Below are 22,226 nucleotides of genomic sequence, written 5' to 3'. Positions count from 1 at the left end.
GGAATGTTTTTCCATTTCTTTGTATCTTCTCAATTTCCTTGATAAGTTTTCTATAGTTTTCAGCATACAGATCTTTTACATCCTTGGTTAGGTTTATTCCTAAGTATTTTATGGTTCTTGATGCAATTGTAAATGAGATCAATTTCTTGATTTCTCTTTCTGTTGCTTCATTATTGGTGTTTACAAATGCAACCGACTTTTGTACCTTGATTTTGTACCATACAACTTTGCTGAATTCATGTATCAGTTTTAGCAGCCTTTTGGTGGAGCCTTTTAGGTTTTCGATATAGAGTATTATGTCATCTGTGAAAAGTGAAAGTTTGACTTCTACTTTGCCTATTTGGATGCCTTTTATTTCATTTTGGTCTGATTGCTGAAGCTAGGACTTCCAACACTATGTTAAACAACAGTGGTGAGGGTGTACATTCCTATCGTGTTCCTGATGCCAGGGGGAAAGCTCTCAGTTTTTCCCCATGGAGGATGATATTAGCTATGGGCTTTTCATATATGGCTTTCATGATGTTAAGGTATGTTCCTTCTATCCTGACTTTCTTGAGGGCTTTTATTAAGAAAGGATGCTGTATTTTATCCAATGCTTTTTCTGCAACTATTGATAGGATCATATGGTTCTTATCCTTTCTTCTATTAATATGATGTATCACATTGATTGATTTGCGAATATTGAACCAGCCCTGCAGCCCAGGAATGAATCCCAAATGATCATAGTGAATAATTCTTTTAATATACTGTTGAATTAGATTTTCTAGTATCTGGTTGAGAATTTTTCCATCCGTATTCATCACGGATGTTGGCCTGTAATTCTCTTTTTTAGTGATGTCTCTGTTGCTCTAGAAATCAAGGTAATGTTGGCTTCATAGAATGAGTCTGGAAACTTTCTTTCCATTTCTATTTCTTGGAACAGCTTGAGAAGGGTAGGTATTAACTCTCCTTTAAATGTCTGGTAGAATTTCCCTGGGAAGCCATCTGGTCCTGGACTCTTATTTGTTGGGAGATTTTTGATAACTGATTCAATTTCTTCACTGGTTATGGGTCTGTTCAAATTTCCTGTTTCTTCCCATTTGAGTTTTGGTAGCATGTGGATGTCTAGGAATTTATCCATTTCTTCCAGGTTGTCCAGTTTGTTGGCATATAATTCTTCATAGTATCCTCTAATAATTGTTTGTATTTCTGTGGTGTTGGTTGTGATCTGTCCTCTTTCATTTGTGATTTTATCTATTTGGGTCCTCTCTCTTTTCTTTTTGAGAAGTCTGGCTAGGGGTTAATCAATTTTGTTTATTTATTTATTTTTTTCAAAAAAACCAGGACTTAGATTCATTAATCTGTTCTACTGGTTCTTTTGGATTCTATGTTGTTTATTTCTGCTCTAATCTTTATTATTTCTCTTCTTCTGCTTACTTTGGGGTTTCCTTGCTGTTCTGCTTCTAGTTCCTTTAGGTGTGCTGTTTTGTTTCGTATTTGGGATTTTTCTCATTTCTTGAGATAGGACTGGATTATAATGTATTTTCCTCTTAGGACTGCTTTTGCTGAATCCCAAAAGGTTTAGACCTCCATGTTTTCATTTTCATTTGCTTCCATGTCTTTTTTAATTTCTTCTTTAATTGCCTTGTTGACCCATTCTGCTTTTAGTCGGATATTCTATAACCTCCATGCATTTGGAGGCTTTGCAGTTTTTTTCATGTGGTTGATTTCAAGTTTCATGGCATTGTGATCTGAAAATATGCACGGTATGATGTCAATTATTTTATATTTATTGAGGGCTGTTTTGTGACCCCATTTGTGATCTATCTTGGAGAATGTTCCATTTGCACTTGAGAAGAATGTGTATTCTGCTGCTCTTGGATGAAAACTTCTGAATATATGTGTAAAATCCATGTAGTCCAGTGTATCATTCAAGGACATTGTTTCTTTTTTTTAATTTTTTTAAGTTTATTTATTTTGAGAGACAGAGAGAGTGGAAGAGGGGCAGAGAGAGAGGGAGAGAGAGAATCGCAGGCAGGCTCCTTGCTGTCAGCACAGAGCCCAACGTGGGGCTCAAACTCACGAACTGTGAGATCATGACCTGAGCCCAAGGCCATTGTTTCTTTACTGATTTTCTGCCTAGATGATCAATCTATTGTTGTAAGTGGAGTATTAAAGTCCCCTGCAATTATCATATTCTTATCAATAGGATTGTTTATGTTTGTGATTAATTGATGTATATATTTGGGTGTCATCAAGTTGGGGGCATAACCATTTATAATTGTTAGCTTTTCCTGATGGTAGACCCTGTAATTATGATATAATGCCCTTTTTCCTCTCTTGTTACAGCCTTTAGTTTAAAATCTCGTTTGTCTGACATAAGTATGGCTACTCTGGCTTTCTTTTGACTTCCAGTAGCATGATAGATGGTTCTCCATCCCCTCACTTTCAATCTGAAGGTGTCCTCAGGTCTAAAATGGGTCTCTTGTAGACAGCATAAAGATGGATTTTTTTAATCCATTCTGATACCCTATCTCTTTTGATTTGAGCATTTAGCCCATTTACATTCAACGTTATTATTGAAAGATATGGATTTAGTGTCATTGTGTTATCTGAAGGTTTCATGCTTGTGGTGATGTCTCTGGTCCTTTGTAGCCTGTGCAGTGTTCCACTCACAGAGTCCCCCTTAGGATCGCTTGCAGGGTTGGTTTAGTGGTCATGAACTCCTTCAGTTTTTGTTTGTCTGGGAAAGTCTTTAATCTTAAGCCTTAAGATTCACTCTCTTAACAAGTTTCAAGTATACAACACAGTATTGTTAACTGTAGTTAGTTTGCTACATATTACTTCCCCATTATTTATTTTATAAGTAGAAGTTTGTACCTTTTGACCCCCCTTACTTATTTTACCCACTCTGTGCCTTCAGTAGCCACCAACTTTTCTCTGTATCCATAAGCTTGTTGTTTGTTGTTGTTATTTTCTACATACAAGTAAGATCATACAGTATTTGTCTTTCACTGTCTAATTTGTTTCACTTAGCATGATACCCTTAAGGTCCATCCATATTGCTGTGAACTCTTTGTTCTGTGATTTAACCTTCAGGCATGCTGAATGCTGAGGGACACACACTCGGGAGATTGACCCACAGAGATATGAGAGAGACAACTGCAAAACATGCATGTGATGACCTCTAAGATAAGCTCACCCTCTGATGAGTCTGATTCACATGAACATGAACAAAGCCAGCCTAGAAAAGCTCTCTAGTCTAAAGCAGAATTGGGAGCAGAGTCAAAGTTAAATAGAAAGTTGTTTTAAGACTCTAAATCGTTCAATAATGGAAAACTAATAAAAATACTTCTAGCTTTTAGGTACTCCATTTGTTAAATCCTGGAACTCTACTTTGCTCTCTCTACATATGCACTCTCTTTTTTTGCACTTCAGTATCTGATGATGTGCTATAAATGTTTACCAATTGGCTTTCTGTGGTGAAAAAAGAAAAAAAAAACACTTTTGCATAGCATTTACCAATATCTGTGGTGTAAAACCTTCCACCTTGACTAGTTTCAAGCTATTTGGTATATAACGAGCAACTTGGCAAAACACATGGAAGTTAACAATTAACTTTCATTAACCTTCAATAACCAGGTCCAGATAATCTCTAGCGTATCCATTTATGACACCAGCATTGATCCATTCAGATGCCCAAAGTTCATGGACATAAGTCTCATTATGCTGAAAAATAGTCTTTGCTCCAACACATGCTACAGACTAATATCTGGGCCTATGGATATTGTACCCAGAGATTTCTTTATGTAACAAACTATAAGCTTATACAAATTATGTGTTTAGTAAAGCAGAAGCTTCTCTCTTGGAGAAATCTGTTCCTCAAGAGAAATCTTGGGCAATAAATAAATGCCCTCCTCTGTAGATCATTTTTATAGCCACAGAACTCCCATCTCCACTTACATACATACATTTTTAAAATACATCATTTTTTACTCTTCAAGAAAATTGTCACTTTTTAAATATTTCTGAAAAGTTAAATGGATACAATAACTCTCTTTCCCAATGTCTTCCAAGATACTACTAAAAAGTTTACCTTCTAGGAAGGATCATGTTCCAGAAAAAATAATATACAATCTAACAATACTACAATAAAGAACTAGTTCAACAACTTACTAATCTAGTACACTGCCACAGGATACTTGAAATTTCAAAAAAAGTCTTTTATGCACTAGATACCTATATAAAAGAGAAGAAAAAAAATGAAAAGTAACAATTGATTATTTCATGCAGTATTCTTAATTTCCTTTATTTAAAAATTAGTAATTACTTCTAGGGGCACTTGGGAGGCTTAGTTGGTTAAGCATCCAACTCTTGATTTCAGCTCAGGTCATGATCTCATGGTTCATGAGACTGAGCCTTATGTCAGGCTCCACGCTGAGTGTGGAGCCTGCTTGAGATTCTTTCTCTCCCTCTCTCTCTCCCTCCCCCACCCCGCACTTGTGCACTCTCTCTCAAAATAAACATTTTAATATATATAAAAACACAAATAAAAAATAGTAATTACTTTTAGAATTTAGTATTTTTGGATCAGGTCAACTGTTCTGCATGTTACAGGCCTTTTACTGCTTATATATTTCCCTAATAATGTAAATGTGCACTAAACTTGACATGTCAGACCATGTAGATACTATCAAAAATACAAACACAAAGACAATCACACTTTTTATTAACTTTTGACAATGGGCATCCAAGGAAATACTGGATCTCTGATGTATCACACTCTTCTAGCCCTCAAAGGTAATAGAAGCTCAATACCTGACCATGCTTTATATTTCATGAAGGTAACATTTCAAACGGAAGTTGGAAAAAATATTTTAATCCACACGTTAATTTAATGATGCTATAATAGAATAATGCCACTTAGAGATTAGGAAGGAATTTCCTCCAATTATGGGAAAATTTTTACTACACTTTAGTACGTGTGCCTCACTAAACTAACAAACTTAATTCTTTTTAACTTTGTTGTATTATGCTATGTCTTCACTCTTGGAAACAATCCATGAAAGAAATAGTTTTTTTTTTTTTTTTAATTTTTTTAACGTTTATTTATTTTTGAGACAGAGCATGAACAGGGGAGGGTCAGAGAAAGGGAGACGCAGAATCCGAAACAGGCTTCAGGTTCTGAGCTGTCAGCACAGAGCCAGACACGGGGCTCGAACTCACGGACTGCGAGATCATGACCTGAGCCAAAGTCGGCCACTTGAGCGACTGAGCCACCCAGGCGCCCCAAGAAATAGTTTTTAAGCTGGGTTTCATTAAAAACTTCTGCTCTGTGGAAGACAATGTCAAAAGAATGAGAATGCAAGCTATAGACTGGGAGAAAATATTTGCAAAGGACATGCCTGATAAAGAACAATTATAAGTATAAAAAGAATTCTTAAAACTCAACATTAAGAAAACATATAACCCAATGAAAATATGGTTCAAAGCCATTAACAGACACCTTACCAAAGACATACAGATGGCAAATAAGCATAGGAAAAGATGCTCCACATCATTTGTCATTAGAGAAATTCAAATTAAAATGATAATTAGATACTACTACACACCTCGTAGAATGGCCAAAATCTGGAACACAAACTAGAGCCACATGCTGGTGAAGATGGGCAGGAACAGGAATCACTCTAGGTATTTACCCAAAGAATACAAAATACAAATTCAAAGGGATATTATGCGCCCTGATGTTTATAGCAGCATTATCTATAGTAGCCCAATAATGGAATATATATACTCAGCCATATACATATACAATGGAATATGACTCATCCATAAAAAAGAATGAAATCTTGCCATTTGTGATGACATGGATGGAGCTAACAAGCATAATGCTAAGCGAAATAGGTCAGTCAAGCACAAATATATGATTTCACTCACATGTGGAACTTACGAAATAAAACAAATGACAAAGGGGAGAAAAAAGAGGAGGCAAACCAAGAAACAGACCCTTAACTATAGAGAACCAACTGGTGGTTACCAGAGGAGAGGTGAGTTGGGGAATGGGTGAAATAGGTAATGGGGATTAAGGAGTGCACTTGTTGTGGGGAGCACTGGCTGTTATATGGAAGTGTTGAGCCACTGAATTGTGCACCTGAAACTGATATTACACTGCATGCCAAAAAAAAAATCATTTGGTATTGGTCATGTAACACTCATTTTCTTTTACAGAATAGGAAAATAACACTATATTCTTTCAAAAGGGAACAGTAAAGAAAGTTATATTAATGTTTGTCTATAACTGGGGAGTGAGGGATCCAATATAGAAAGCAGATACCAATTATTAATAGTGTTTAGGTAATATTGTTAGCTCTGACACATAGTCATGGGTTCTTTAGTAAACACCACCATGTAGTAATTTTGCACATACGTATGTGTAATTGAAGTATAATGTAAATGTGTGTGTGTGTGTGTGTGTGTGCAAACAGCATGCACACGCACTATAGTAGCTGTTCCCCAGTGATTTCTCCAGGGGATTATAGGATTGCATTCATGGTTTTGTCCTAAGTAATTCCATGCCACTAACAAAATAAAATATTTGAGGTGTATAATTTTAATATGTCCTTGACAACTCAGCTATAATCAATGCCTTTAATCGGTTTAATTATTGAATATTTATATCATTTTATTTGCATTTCTCTTGGTGTTTATTTAGATGCTTATTTTGTAATTCCTTGTTTCTAATATTTTCTACTTGGAGTGAGGGAGATCCATATTTGGAGTGACTTGTAGGAATTCAGAATTGAAATTGTAAATATAAAATCTGCATAACTGTAATGAAGCTTATAAAAAGTAGGAGATGATATAGTAAGGGTGTGAAAAATGATAGCTTATGGTCCTGGGGAAATGACAAATATAGCTTTGGCATAGTCAGCATAAGACTATAACCAGAAGGAGGTGGAAGAGGAGAACCATGGGGAGTAAAGACCACCCAGAGAACATTTGGGGAGAAGGAAATTTTGTACAGGTCTTGATGTATATGGTCCTACTCTAGCTGTCTCAGAAATAGAGAAAAAATACAGGAGAATGTATATGAGTAGATTGAGCTGTTACTATTGGTAAATCTTCTTTAAAACAAAGAGAAAGGTAAGACTCTACTAGGATAAAGTCTCATTAAAGTTCCAACTTATTAGGTTGGATTTGAGATAATTTCTTTTTATACGATCCTCAATATCTTTTTATGAATATAATTTATTGTCAAATTGGCTTACATACAACACCCCGTGCTCATCCCAACAAGTGCCCTCCTCAATGCCCATCACCCATTTTCCCCTCTTCCCCACCCCTGTCCACCCTCAGTTTGTTCTCTGTATTTAAGAGTTTCTTATGGTTCGCCTCCCTCCTCTGTTTGCGACTATTTTTTTTCTCCTTTCCTTCCCCCATGGTCTTCGGTTAAGTTTTTCAAGGTCCACATATGAGTGAAAATACATGATATCTGTCCTTCTCTGATGAATGGATAAAGAAGATAATCTTCAATATCTACTCAAAGTCACATTTAAGTCTGGGAAATAAATTAAAATAGTTTCCATGCTGTTTTTGGAATACTTGCTATAAATACACATTCAAGGTTAAGGGGTTTAGAGAAAACATTTTACAAAGAAATTGACATTGCAGTCATGAACTGCATTGTTTTAATAAATTATCCATTATGGTTTACTTCTTATTCTAATGACTTTCTGATTCCAAAATCATCAATATTATATATGTGTGTGTATCTATGTTCATAGTGATGTTCATATTGTTTTTTAAAGTTGAACATATCTATCTACATAAAGTATTATATCTTATATAATATTATATATAGAATACCCTATGTAATATCATATCTAGTTAAACATGCATATGTGGGACTTAAAAAAAAATACATATGTATGACATCTTCTAATATATGTAAAATTATATATATTAAATATATAATTATAAATTTATAGAATTACATAATTAAAATATCTGTATATTTTATAATTTATAATAATTTACGTATATAAATTTAAATCTTGACTCTGTGCAAAACTATAACTTGGCAGTGGCTGTAGGTTTCTTTGAATTTCAATATGGCAGTCACATTCTTTTTAATTCTTAGGTATTTAATATATTTTTCTTATGATTAGTGAGATTTTCCATTTAATATTAAATAGAAGTTGGTATTATAGGGCAGTCTCATATTTTATTTCATTTGATTACTATTATTTTTTAATTTACATATTTAAATTCATGTTAGTTAACATTCAGTGTAATCTTGGTTTCAATGATTCATCACTTACATATAACACCCAGTGTTCATCCCAAGAGCACTCCCTAATGCCCATCACCCATTTAGCCCATCTCCATCCATTTCCACTCCAGCAACCATCAGTTTGTTCTCTGTATTTAAGTCTTTTATGGTTTGCCTCCCTCTCTGTTTTTACCTTATTTTTCCTTCCCTTCCCCTATGTTCACCTGTTTTGTTTCTTAAATTCCACATATCAGTGAAATCATATGATGTCTGTCTTTCTCTGACTGATTTATTTTACTTAGCATATTACTGTAGTTCAATTCATGTTGTTGCAAATGGCAAGATTTCATTCTTTTTGATTGCCGAGTAATATTCCAGTGTGTGTGTGTGTGTGTGTGTGTGTGTGTGTGTGTGTATCCATCCCACATCTTTCTTATCCATTCATCAGTCAATGCACATTTGAATTTTTTCCATAATTTAGCTATTGTTGATAGAGCTGCTATTGGGGTGCATGTACCCCTTCAAATCAGCATTTTTGTATCCTTTGGATAAATACCTAGTAGTACATTTTGCTCATGTGTTGATAGAAATAGAAATACCTTTGTATTCATGAGTGATTATAGATTCTGAATATGTTTCTATTTCAATATTTTCCTATAAGATTGTACTGTTTTTTTGGTGGGGGGGGGGGAGATGAATGAAATGAATATTTCTTCCTCTTCCTTCCCACCAACCTTTGGAATAAAGATTTATTACCTGTAATTTTATTAGTGTATACCTGTAAAATCATATGGGGGTAGTATTCTCTCCATGCAAAGGAATTTGACTGCTGTCTCTGTTCTTTTAACAAATGAATCTATATGGCAAATATTTTACTCTGGTTGCAAAAAAATTTTTTACAGGTCTATAGACTAACAATTCTGAAACTATTTTATGTGTCTACTAAAACTGATCAAATAAATAAGCATAAAGTGGTATTGGAGACAGGTTTCTCACTGTTGAAAGGACTTGGGAATAAACAGAGAAGGCTAGATATAGAAACAACTATAGATAGGGATTTATAACAGTATTAGGATGTGCAATTATATTTGCTTGTTTACTTTCTGATTAAAACTAACATGTCGGTAGCAATGAACACATTTAGCATTCTCATCTTGATTTTTAAAGGCCATTCTCTACTAAAATGAAACAGTGTTCCTTGGAGACATGGTTGATTTTAAGGTTGAGGCAGTGAAAATAGTAACTAAGCCTGAAATATCTTATAGTAATAGAAAGTGAAAATTGCTTTAAAAGAATGGGGTCATATCAAAAGGAAATAGGAAACAATATATGGAAAAGTTTCCAAAATCTGGGACAACCTGAATAATAAAAATAAATGACAATAGCTGAGAGGCCCCTGCGGGGGGGGGGGGGGGGGGGGGGGTCTCAGTTGGTTAAGCATCTGACTCCTGGTTCTGACTCACAGTTCCTGCGTTGGAGCCCTGCGTCGGGCTCTACCCTGACAGCACAGAACTGCTTGGGATTTTTCTCTCTCCCTCTCTCTCTGCCCTTCCCTGGCTTGCTCTCTCTCAAAAAATAAATTGAAAAAAATTTTAAATAATGATAATAGCTAGATAAAATATATAAAATAAAATAAATTTATATGCATTATACTGATATGCATAAATAAATTAATAAACAGGCAATTTCTTAAATGCCAATTAAAAATAGAAAGAATGATGGGGCGCCTGGGTGGCTCAATGGGTTAAGAGTCCGACTTCGGCTCAGCGTCATGATCTCCTGGTTCATGCGTTGGAGTCCCGCACAGGCTTGGTGCTGGCAGCTCAGAGCCTGGAGCCTGTTTCAGATTCTGTGTCTCCCTCTCTCTCTATCTCTCCTCTCTTCACACACTATCTCTCTCTCCTTCAAAAATAAACATTAAAAAATTAAAAATAGAAAGAGTGAAAAAATTTTAATTATGTTTTTAATAATAACATTTTACATAAGCATAATAAAATGATCAAAACTAGGATTCTTATAAAATGTCAATTATCTTTCTAATTTTTTTCTTTCCAGTAAATAATGCAGGTTCCCCTCTTGCATTTATTTGTCCAGGGTCCTTACTTTTTTCCAACTTGTGATAGTTCACACAGTCTTTCTTTGCCTCTTCTTTATGAAGAGTATGAGGCATTATACATATATATGTATACATATATATCCTTCAATTTGGGTTTTCTGATATATTCTCATGATTAGAGTGGGATTCTACATTTTCGGTAAGAATACTATAGAAGCAATTTGTGTCCTTCACAGTGTGGCATATCTGGAGGCACAAAATATAAATCGATTATCACTATTGATGATAATTTTTATAATTTATATAAGATAGTTTCTGCCAGGATTCTCCCTATGTAATTAATACATATCTTGTAGGGAGATACTGTAAAACCATGCAAATTATACTAACCATATGTTTTCACATATTTTTACAATCCTTTACAGTAAAATTCCAGTTAGTAACTACATAAGGAATCATGAAAATGGTAATTCACCATTAGGCCAACACAATAGTGATAGAGTAATAATTACTGCAGGGTATAAAGAAGTCTCAATACTTCACTTGTAACTTTTTTGTCTAAAATTATTATTAAAAAATTAAAAGAAACTGGAAGATATGTTTGAGAGAACTAAAATTTAGGGCTTAGTTTTGCAGTCTGGTTGCATGAAGAAGAGCCAGCTTTAAAGAGTAGAAAAGGAATTGAGAGAGGAGACACCAAGTAGGTCAAACCAACGTTTGGATGCAGATATCTTAGTCTAATCTCCATGTCTCTTAACCATTCTATCCTATTTCCTATTCCATGTGTTTTTATTCAGAACTTAATTCTAAAGACTATCTTTAAGATTTCTCTTCTGGGTTATGTTTTATTTCTACAGGGGTATCTAATTTACTCTTTACTATATCTATTGAGTTTTAAATTTCATTTGTTGAATTTGTAATTTCTAGAAATTATTTTTGGTTCTTTAGTAATTTTTCACAATTATTCTTTTTGTTTTTTTTTTTAATTTATTTATTTTGACAGAGAGTATTTTAGAGAGAGAGCACAGATGGGGGAGGGGTAGAGAGAGGGAGAGACAGAACCCCAAGCAGTGTCAGTGCCATCAGCAAAGAGCCGGATGGAGGTCTCAAACTCACAAACCATGAGATCACAACCAGAGCCCAGATCAAGAGTCTGATGCTTAAGCAATTGAATCACCCAGGTGTCCCGGCAATTATTCTTTTTAATCTCTTGCTCCTTATGCTTTTAGGCTTTGCTTTCATCATCTTAAACACTGAAAAAAATAATTATATACTTCATTTCGAATAATATTTCAAATCACTGTGTTAGTATTTATGGTCTCTGTTTCTGTTAATATTTATGGTCTCTGTTAATATTTATGGATCTCAGTCATGAAGCCTCCTTTCCTTATAAACAAATTCTAATTATGCAGGATTGGCTGCAGATTTGACGCTAGATTTATCTTTGCATCTTTTAAACAATTCTACTTTGGGTCTTCTTTTTAGTGCAACAGAAAAACTCTCAAGGGACTTGAAATTTCAGTATGTCCCTGTCAATTTATCTAATTGAATATAATTTTGTCACTGAATATAACATTGATATAACTATGTTACACTTCTTAGAACATAGATACATTAGTATTCTCTTTTACTTCCAAATGATACTTTTCAACCTGGTGGCTACCAAGCACTCTTAAAGACTTAGCTAAAGCATTATTGCATTATTCTCTTCTTCCAGGAAGCAACTTCCTTCGTGGGCTTGCCTTCCTCAACTCGTTCTGACCATCTAAGATCCATCTCCATTATATTTGTAGAATAAGTATTGGTTCCAATGACATTTTCTGCAGTAATCTGTGAACTCATTTTGAACCTGAAGTGGTCTTTCTTGTTTATGCCCTATGCATAATATAGAATCTGGCATACACTATGCGCTAAAAACTTGTCTTTTGGAGGTATGAAATATTAAAGGATTTATAGAGGAACTGAAATTGGGTTAAAGTATAGATGGATGATTGCACACAGCATCTACACTTCTAAATTGTACCCCTCCCTTGAGATTGTAGTGTTCACAGCCCAATTAATATTTCCACAGACATGTCCAATTATTAACTCACACACTGAAGGTCAAAAACCTTTCCGTAGCTACTACTTATCTAACATTTTGTGGTTTTGCTAGTCATTATCCATTACTCCGGTTGGTCAAACCACAAACTGAGCACTTCTCTGTTTTTTAAGACTCATTCTGTGATTTCCATTCACAAACCAATATCATATTTTCCCTGACACTCATCAAGTCTTGTTTTCCTAATATTTACTTTTAGCCTGTTACAGATTGTTTTTTCCCTACCACTCAAATCCTATTTAGATTCTGGAAGAGTTTTATTATAGGACACATATGATCATTTTCTGGACATGATTTGAAAATCTGAGTAGACCTCTTTTGTGGAAACTGAAATTGATCCCAGAGTATAGCACTCAAGACTCTCCAAAGTGTTCTGTTTTAACTAGTATTTTCTTTGTCTGTACTGTTCTGTGTTAGCCTTGACTCTATGCATACTGAACTGATAACTGCATACTTAAATGGCCATCATTTCCACATCATCATTCTTTTTCTCCTTGTCTTCCATTCACCTTCAGAACCCATCTTCTGTCATGTTTGCTACTGGGCTCAATGAAAGGCACCCACATCCTGAAGCTTTGTGAGATTTTTTTCCACATTGGAGTGATAGCATCTTCTGGAGCCTGGAAATATTGTACCTTAGTATAATATTTAGCATACTCTTCCTATTGTTATTGTGATGTGATGTGATGTGTGCATCTTGTCCACATACTATCATACAACCAAATTTATGTCAAGACCTACATTTTTGTTTTCCCAAATTTTCAATCATCATGTTCCATAAGATATACCATATTATTTACTAGACTTTCTTAAATGGGTTCTATTGTAATTAAAAAGTGTCCATTGAAAAGTATCATTTTTATTTTAATATATTTAAAATGAACTCCTAAAATGCTGCAGCCATTTCCTCCAGAATATTTAAATATTTCATGCATTCTCCTAACAAATATCCTATAGTATTGTGCCCGGTGCACGCTACTGACAAAGTTCTCTACACGGTATCATTTCCTAACTCTAGAAATTAATTTTTAACTTGATCTGTATCTAAATTGCGTCTTCAGCTCTGTGCTCTGCAAACATTTAACCTCTGCAGAGCAGTGTCTGAGGGAACCGCTGTCATGGTCCCTAACAAATGGATTTCAGCAATTGTGCTGCTGCAGCTCTGCTACGCTGGCTGTGGACTCTGTGGGAAGGTCCTGGTGTGGCCCTGTGACATGAGCCACTGGCTCAACCTAAAGATCATACTGGAGGAACTCACAGAAAGGGGCCACGAGGTGACCGTGTTGGTGTCTCCACAGAGTTTCATCATCGACTACAGCAAGCCTTCTGCAATGAACTTTGAGGTGGTCCCTGTGCCACAAAACAGAGAGACTGCTGAGAAAACGCTAAATGACTTTTTAGATATAGCTGCTAATGTTATGCCAACATTGTCACTCTGGCAGTCAACAATGAAACTGCAACAATTCCTTCTTCAAATAACTGGGCATTTAAAACTCCAGTGTGAGAGTGTAGTCTACAACCAGTCAATGATGAAGAAACTCCAGGAAACCAACTACAATGTAATGGTCATAGACCCGGTGTTACCCTGTGGAGAGCTGATTGCTGAGTTGCTGGCAGTCCCTTTTGTGTATACAATAAGGTATTCCATGGGTTACACGCTGGAAAAATATTGTGGGAAACTTCCGGTTCCACTTTCTTATGTGCCTGTTGACGTGGCGGCACTATCAGAGAGAATGACCTTTCTGGAAAGGGTAAAAAATTTAATGTTCTCCATTTTCTTTGACTTCTGGATCCAACAATATGATACTCAGCTTTGGGACCAGTTTTACAGTGATGCATTAGGTAAGAGAGTGCTCCTCATTCTAAAGGAGTTAAGAAAATCAGGTGGTTTAAGAAAAGCCTAGGAAAATGAAAAGAGTGTATTTTTAAGTTTCACTTTCACATGAAACTTCATAAGTGATAGCAATGACTGTTATCAACAACCAATTGGGAGGGAGAGGCAAGAAAAGTTTTGGTTACCCTTTCTTTAAAGTCATCTAACCATTTTGTAAGAAACCTTAATACTTAAAGATTGTTATCAAAACAAAACAAAATATGAAACATACTAATAAATGTCAACCTAATGGAAGATGTATTTTTTGTCCAATATAGGGTATCACAAAAAAGTCTTGTACACTGAGTTTTTATAGTGGAAGAGATTTGACTTTTTATTGGTCAAAAAAGTGTAACATTTGTTGTAAGAATAACATAATCTCCTTGCCTTATTCCACTAATAAACTGAAAACTGAGCTATATTAACAATGGGATTAACTTTGCATGTAATTTATTTTGTCTGAATTGTGACCCACAAATTTTGAGAATCATGGATTATTACATTCAAAATTTATAGTATTCTCTGTGTTGAATCTGAGTCCCTGACATTCTTATCCCTTTCGTAAATTTCGGATGAAGCTTCAGTAAGTCTTAAGTGAACTGTTTCATCGTAGCTAGTCATACTGAAAAGTTTCCTAGGATGCTTTGTACTTCTTCAGGGAGTACTACACAGAAACCTGAACAATGAAATGGAAAACTGTAAAAAATTATAGCTTTAGGTGTTGAAAGAAGCATGTTTTTTTTACTTCACTACTTACATATATATTCCATCTATTTTTAATGGTTTGCATTTTTCTATCAGGAATGGTTTTGCTTTGTTATTTTTACACAGATAGCTCTCATTTGATTCCATCAATATTAACTAATTTAACTCTCTGATTGTATTAGTTTTGTAGGTCTGCCACAACTAAATACCACAGACTAAGTGGCAGAAACAACAGAAATTTGTCTTCTCATAGTTTGGATGCTAGAAGTCCATAACCAAGGTGTTGCCAGGCCAGTTTCTCTTCAGGCCTGTCTCCTAGCTTGTAATGTGACCACTTTTTTTGCTATGTTCTCTCATGGTATTTCCTCTGTGTATATATAATCCCAGTGTCTCCCCCTCTTCTTATAAGAAGACGAGTGATATTGGATTAAGGCCCACTCTTAGGACCTCACTTAAGCTTTATTATGTCTTTAAAGGACCTAACTCAAAATATAATCAGATTTCAACATATGATTGTTAGAGGAACAAAAGTCAGTCCATAATGCTGACTTCCAGTAGATACCTTTTTTCACAAACGGATATTCAAAGGAAGCCACTTTAAAAATCCTGAGGTTTATACATGATTTAAATCTATACTATGTCAATTTCACAGTAAATAATTCAAGCACCAGAAACACTACCTGGGTGTAGGCAGTGTGTTGGGCTCTATGGATTTAAAGTAAATCAGACAGTATCTTGGCCTCAATTCTATTGTCAGGAAAAGAAATGCAAGATATAAAAATATAAATATATTCTGAAAACTAAGGATGTTTTCCTAGTTCTAATCAATAAGTTTTTAGGACATTTGTCATATTATGCATAAATAGGGGAAAGTTATAAGATTCTGTATGTATAAATTTTATGGATTAAATGTAGTCCTTAGGATCTATGATAATTTTTAAACTCTATCATCTTTAACAGGTTTGTTTGTTTGTTTGATTGTGTACTTTTGTTGATTTTCATTCTCTCATTTTCTTTATCAGGAAATTCTGAATGCACCATGAATATGATTTAATTCTCAATCTCATAATAAAAGATAACTAATACAAATGGGTAAAAAAATTCAAACGGAACAAAAATATATATAATGAATAATAACTGGCTTCGTATTTCCTCTACATAAGTATCATTAACTATTCTTGTCATTACATCAAGATATTATCTATGCATCATTAAGCATAAGTATTTATATATGTCTTTTTTTTCTTTTTTGCCAATAGGAGCAATTACTAAATATTCATTTTGCCTTTCTTTTTAACAAATATATATTTGACACAGAATATTTTAAAATCTACATTATTCTTTACATTGACTTAATTGTAGTGATGTCAATGGATCTAACAAATCATTAAACTATTCATTCAATATCTACTCTCCTAGCAACTATCAAGTATATAATACAATATTGTTAACTATAGTGACTATGTTGAATAATAGATCCCCAGAACTTCCTCATCTTGTGGTTGGAATTTTGTACCTTTTGACCAACAATCCCCATTTGCCCCAGCCCCAAGCACTGTTAACCAGCCTTCTACTCTCATTCCCGAGTTTGGTTTATGTTAAGTGAAATAAACCAGACAGAGAAAGACAAATACAATATAATTTCAGTTACCTGTGAGAAAAGCAAACAAACAAAATAACAAGCTCATAAACAGAACAGATTGGTCATTACCAAAGCAGGGGTGGGGGCTGGGTAAAATGGGTGAAGGGAGGCAAAAGGTACAAACTTGCGGTTATAAAATAAAAAGTCATGAAAATGTAATGTACAGCATGGCGACTATAGTTAATAATACTACATAGCATATTTGAAAGTTGTTGACAAAGTAGGTCTTAAAAGTTGTCATCAAAAGAAAAAAATTCTGTAACTACGTATGGTTATGGATGTAAACTAGATGTGTTGTGTTGACCATTTAGCAATATATGCAAATATGAAATCACCATGTTGTACATTTGAAATTAATACAATGTATGTCAATTATACCTCAATATAAAAAAGGAAAAGAAAGATCTAAAATCAATAATCTAAATTTCCACCTTGGAAAACTAGCAAAAGAAGAGTAAATTAAATTCAAAGTAAGCAGAAGAAAATAAATAATAAGAATTAAAGCAGAAATCAATGAAACAGAAAACAGGAAATCAACAGAAAAAATCAAGGAAAAAAATGTGATATGTTGAAAAGATCAATAAAATTTATCAGACTCTAGCCAACCTAAACAAAATAAAAAACTTAAAAGAAAGGATATCACTACGGATGCTATGGACATTAAAAAGGATAACAAGTGTACGCTATGAATAATTATTTGCCCACAAATTCCATGAAAAACACAGTTCCTTGAAATACACAATTTGCCAAATCTCACACGAGGACAAGTAGACAATCTAAATAACCCTGTATCTAATAAATTGGGTTAATAATTACTCATCCAAGACAGAAAGCACCAGGCTGTTTGTTGGTGAATTTTACTAAATATTTATTTTTTTCTTAAATGTTTATTTATTTATTTTGATAGAGAGACAGAGAAAGAGGCAGAGAAAGAGGGAGAGAGAATTCCAAGCAGGCTCCATGCTCAGCATGGAGCCCAACATGGGGCTCAATCCCATGACCATGAGATCATGACCTGAGCCGAAACCAAGAGTCAGATGCTTAACTGACTGAGCCTCCCAGCTGCCCCCTCTACAAAATATTTAATAATGACATTATACTAATTTTCTATAATCACTTTTAGAGGATAGAAGCAGAGGGAATACTTCCTAAGTCATTCTATGGTGCCAGTATTGTCCAAATATCAAAACCAGACAAAAACATTACAGCAAAAGAAAACTATAGACCAATATTTCTCATAAACATAGATCCAAAATCCTTAACAAAATATTAGCAAAGTGAATCCAACAATGTATAAAAAAAATTATATACCATCATCAGGTAGGATTTACTCTAAGTATGCAAGACCAGTTCACCATTCAAAAATCAATTAATGTTACCCATCACAAGAGACTAAAAAACAAACAAACAAACAAACAAACAAAAAACACAAGAGGATATCAATAGATGCAGAAAAATTATTTGTTAAAATCCAACCCCAATTCATGTTAAAAATTCTCAGTAAATTAGGCATAACAAGGACTTTCTTCAATTTGATAAATAATATCCATAAAAAACATATAGCTAAAAAACAAAAACAAAAAAAGTTAAAAATAAAATCCTACAGCTAAAATCATCTTTAATGATGGAAAACTGAAAGCTTTTCTTCCAAGATCGTATACTAGGCAAGATGTCATCTCTCTCCATACCGCTTTAATGTAATACTGAAAGTTCTAGCTAAGGGACTAAGACAAGAAAAGGAAATAATAGAGAGGCCAGGAATAGACCCACACAAGAGAGTCAACTGATCTTTGACAAGGAAGCAAAAGTAGTACAATAGATAAAGATAGTCTTTTCAAGAAATGATGCTGGAACAACCGGATATCCACATGCAAAACAAAACAAAAAAAAAAAGCATGTAGGTACAGAACATACACCCTTCACAAAATTTAGCTATTAGTGAATCATAGATCTAAATGTAAAACCCAACACTATAAAACTTCTAGAAGATAACATAGGAAAAAACATAGATGATGTTGGGTATGTCAATGGCTTTTTATAAACAACACCAAAGACACAAAATAAAAATAATGAATAAGCTGGACTTCATCAAAATTAAAAAGCTTCTGCTCTATAAAAGACAGTGTCAAGAGAATGAAAAGATAAGACGCTGATTGATAGAACATATTTGCAACAGGCATATCTGATAAAAGATTGTTATATATGTTTTTAAACTCTTAAAACTCAATAATAAGAAAACACATAACAATTAAAAATAGGACAAAGAGAGACACCTCACCAAAGAAGATATACAGTTGGCAAATAAGCATATATAAAGATGCTCCATATCATGTGCCATGCAAATTAAAATAATAAGATAGTACTCTACATCTATTAGAATGGTCAAAATGCAGAATAGTGACAAAGGCTAAATGCTGGCAAGTTGTGGAACAGGAACTCTCACATTCTGCGAGTGGGAATGCAAAATGGTACAGCCACTTTGGAAGACATTTTGATGGTTTCTTACAAAGATAAACATATTCTGAATAACAGTGGTGACAGTGGACATCCCTGTCATATTCCTGAACTTAGGGGGAAAGCTCTCAGTTTTTCCCTATTGAGAATGATATTAGCAGTGGGTCTTTCATATATGGCTTTTATGATCTTGAGGTATGATCCTTCTATCCCTACTTTCCTGAAGGTTTTTATCAAGAAAGGATGCTGTAATTTGTCAGATGCTATCTCTGCACCTGTTGAGAGGATCATGTGGTTCTTGTCCTTTCTTTTACTGATGTGATGTATCACATTGATTGGTTTGTGGATATTGAACCAGCCCTTCATCACAGGCGTGAACCTCATTTGGTCCTGATAAATAATTCTTTTAAAGTATTGTTGGATCTGGTTGGCTAATATCTTGTTGAGAATTTTTGCATCCATGTTCATCAGAGAAATTGGTCTGTAGGTCTCCTTTTTACTGGGGTCTTTCTCTGATTTTGGAATCAAGGTAATGTTGGCTTCATAGAATGAGTCTGGAAGTTTTCCTTCCATTTCTGTTTTTTTTGGAACAACTTCAAAAGAATAGGTGTTAATTCTTCCTTCAATGTTTGGTAGAATTCCCCTGGAAAGCCATCCAGCCCTGGACTCCTGTTTTATGGGAGATTTTTGGTTACTAATTTGATTTTCTTCCTGGTTATGGGCCTGTTCAAATTTTCTATTTCTTCCTATTTGAGTTTTAGTAGTTTATATGTGTTTAGGAATTTGTCCATTTCTTCCATATTGCCCATCTTATTGGTATATGATTGCACATAATATTCCCTTATTATTGTTGGTATTTCTGCAGTGTTGATTGTGATCTCTCCTCTTTCATTCTTGATTTTATTTATTTGGGTTGTTTCCTTTTTCTTTTTGATCAGACTGGCTAGGCATTTACCAATTTTGTTAATTCTTTCAAAGAATCAATTCCTGTTTCATTGTTCTCTTCTACTGCTTTTTGTTTTTACTTTGTTTTTGCTTTTTCTTTCTTTCTTTCTTTCTTTTATTTATTTTTTTATGATAGCATTGGTTTCTTCTCCAATCTTTTATTATTTCCTGTCTTCTGCTGGGTTGGGGTTTTGTTATTCTTTTTCCAGCTCTTTAAGGTGTAAAGTTAGGTTGTGTATCTGTGACCTTTCTTTCTTCTTTGGGAAGGCCTGGATTGCTATATACTGCCCTCTTATGACTGCCTTTGCTGTGTTCCAGAGGTTTTGGGCTGTGGTGTTATCATTTTCATTGGCTTCCATGTCCTTTTTAATTTCCTCTTTAACTTCTTGGTTAGCCCATTCCTTCTTTAGTAGGATGTTCTTTAGTCTCCAAGTATTTGTTATCTTTCCAAATTTTTTCTTGTGGTTGATTTCGAGTTTCATAGTGTTGTGGTCTGAAAATATACATGGTACGATTTTGTATTTGTTGAGGGATGATTTCATCCCAGTTTATGATCTATTCTGGAGAATGTTCCATGTGCACTGGAGAAGAATGTGTATTCTGCTGCTTTAGGATGAAATGTTCTGAATATATCTGTTAAGTCCATCTGGTCCAGTGTGTCATTCAAAACCATTGTTTTCTTGTTGATTTTCTGCTTAGATGAACTTTCCATCTGTAAGTGGGTGTTGAAGTCCCCTACTATTATGGTATTATTGTCAATGTGTTTCTTTATGCTTGTGATTAGTTGATTTATATATTTGCATGTTCACACATGGGGGCACAAATGTTTAGAATTTTTAGGTATTCTGGGTGGATAGACCTCTTAACTATGATATAACACCCTTCTTCAACTCTTGTTACCATCTTAATTTTAAAACTTAGATTGATATAAGTATGGCAATTTCGGCTTTCTCTTGGCTACCATTAGCATGATAGATGGTTCTCCAACCCTTTACTTTCAATCTGGTCTTTAGGTCTCAAATGGATCTCTTGTAAACAACATATAGATGGATCTTGTTTTCTTATCCTTCTGTTACCCTATGTCTTTTAATTGGAGCGTTTAGTCCATTGACATTTAGAGTCAGTACTGAAAGATATGAATTTATTGCCATTGTGTACCCTATAGAGTTGGAATCACTGGTGGTGTTCTCTGGTGCTTTCTAGTCTTTGATGCTTTGGGACTTTTTGTTTTGTTTTGTTTCATCATTTCTTCCTTCAGAGAGTCCCCCTTAAAATTTCTTGCAGGGCTGGTGTAGTGGTCACAAACTCCTTTAGTTTTTGTTTGTCTGGGAAACTCTTTATCTCTCCTTCTATTTTGAATGACAGCCTTGCTGGGTGAAGAATTCTTGGCTGCATTTTTTCAGATTCACCATGTTAAATATATCCTGCCACTCCCTTCTGGCCTGCCAAGTTTCTGTGGATAGGTCTACAATGATACTGATCTGCCTTCCCTTGTAGATTAAGGACTTTTTTCCCTTGCTTCTTTCATGATTCTTTCCTTCTCTGTGTATTTTGTGAATTTCGCTATGATATGCCTTGTTGATGGTTGTTTTTTGTCTAATCTAATGGGAGTTCTCTGTGCTTCCTGGATTTGAATGCTGTGTCTTTCCCCAGGTTAGGAAAGTTTTCTACTATGATTTGCTCATATAAAACTTGTACCCCTTTTTTTCTCAGTTCACCTTCTGGGAACCCTATGATTCAGATGTTATTCCTTTTTTAATGAGGCAGCGAGTTCTCTAGATTTTATATCACACTCTTTTGCTTTAGTTTCCCTCTTTTTTTCTGGTTCATTTTTTTCCATAAGTTTGTCCCCTATACTGCTGATTCACTGTTCTGTTTTATCCATCCTTGCCACCATGGCATCCATTTGAGATCACAGCTCAGTTGTAACGTTTTTTATTTTGTCCTGACTAAATTTTAACCCTTTTATCTCCCAGAAAGGGATTCTACACTTTTTTCAATCCGAGCTAGTATTCTAACTATGATTCTAAATTCTGGTTCAGACATCTTGTTCATATCTGTTTTGATTAAGTCCCTGGCTCTCATTTACTCCTATTCTTTCTTTTAGAGTGAATTCCTTTGCTTCATCATTTTGAAGGAAGAAAAAGAATAAAATAAATAAAAATTTAAAAATCAAATGAAGGATTCTAGATCCTAGGT

The 22,226-nt window shown here is 34.5% G+C and overlaps 1 protein-coding gene across 5 annotated transcripts in view; it reads left to right on the top strand.

Annotated features, from left to right (window-relative positions):
- LOC132692468 (UDP-glucuronosyltransferase 2A1) overlaps positions 1–22,226 on the top strand; it is a 61,230-nt gene that overhangs the window by 23,664 nt on the left and 15,340 nt on the right. Inside the window, exon 1 of one of the 5 annotated variants that reach the window (XM_060654935.3) lies at positions 13,491–14,250. The exons of the other annotated variants lie outside the window; for them this stretch is intronic. Within the exon in view, the coding sequence (XP_060510918.2) occupies positions 13,527–14,250 (724 nt within the window). The 5' untranslated portion in view covers positions 13,491–13,526. Of the gene's footprint in view, positions 1–13,490; positions 14,251–22,226 lie in introns of those variants that run through there. 5 annotated transcript variants of the gene reach the window in all.

Source organism: Panthera onca, chromosome B1, assembly GCF_046562875.1.
Source record: "Panthera onca isolate mPanOnc1 chromosome B1, mPanOnc1 haplotype 2, whole genome shotgun sequence".
In the NCBI taxonomy this organism is placed as follows: Eukaryota; Metazoa; Chordata; class Mammalia; order Carnivora; family Felidae; genus Panthera; species Panthera onca.
This window is presented reverse-complemented; position numbering and strand designations above follow the sequence as displayed.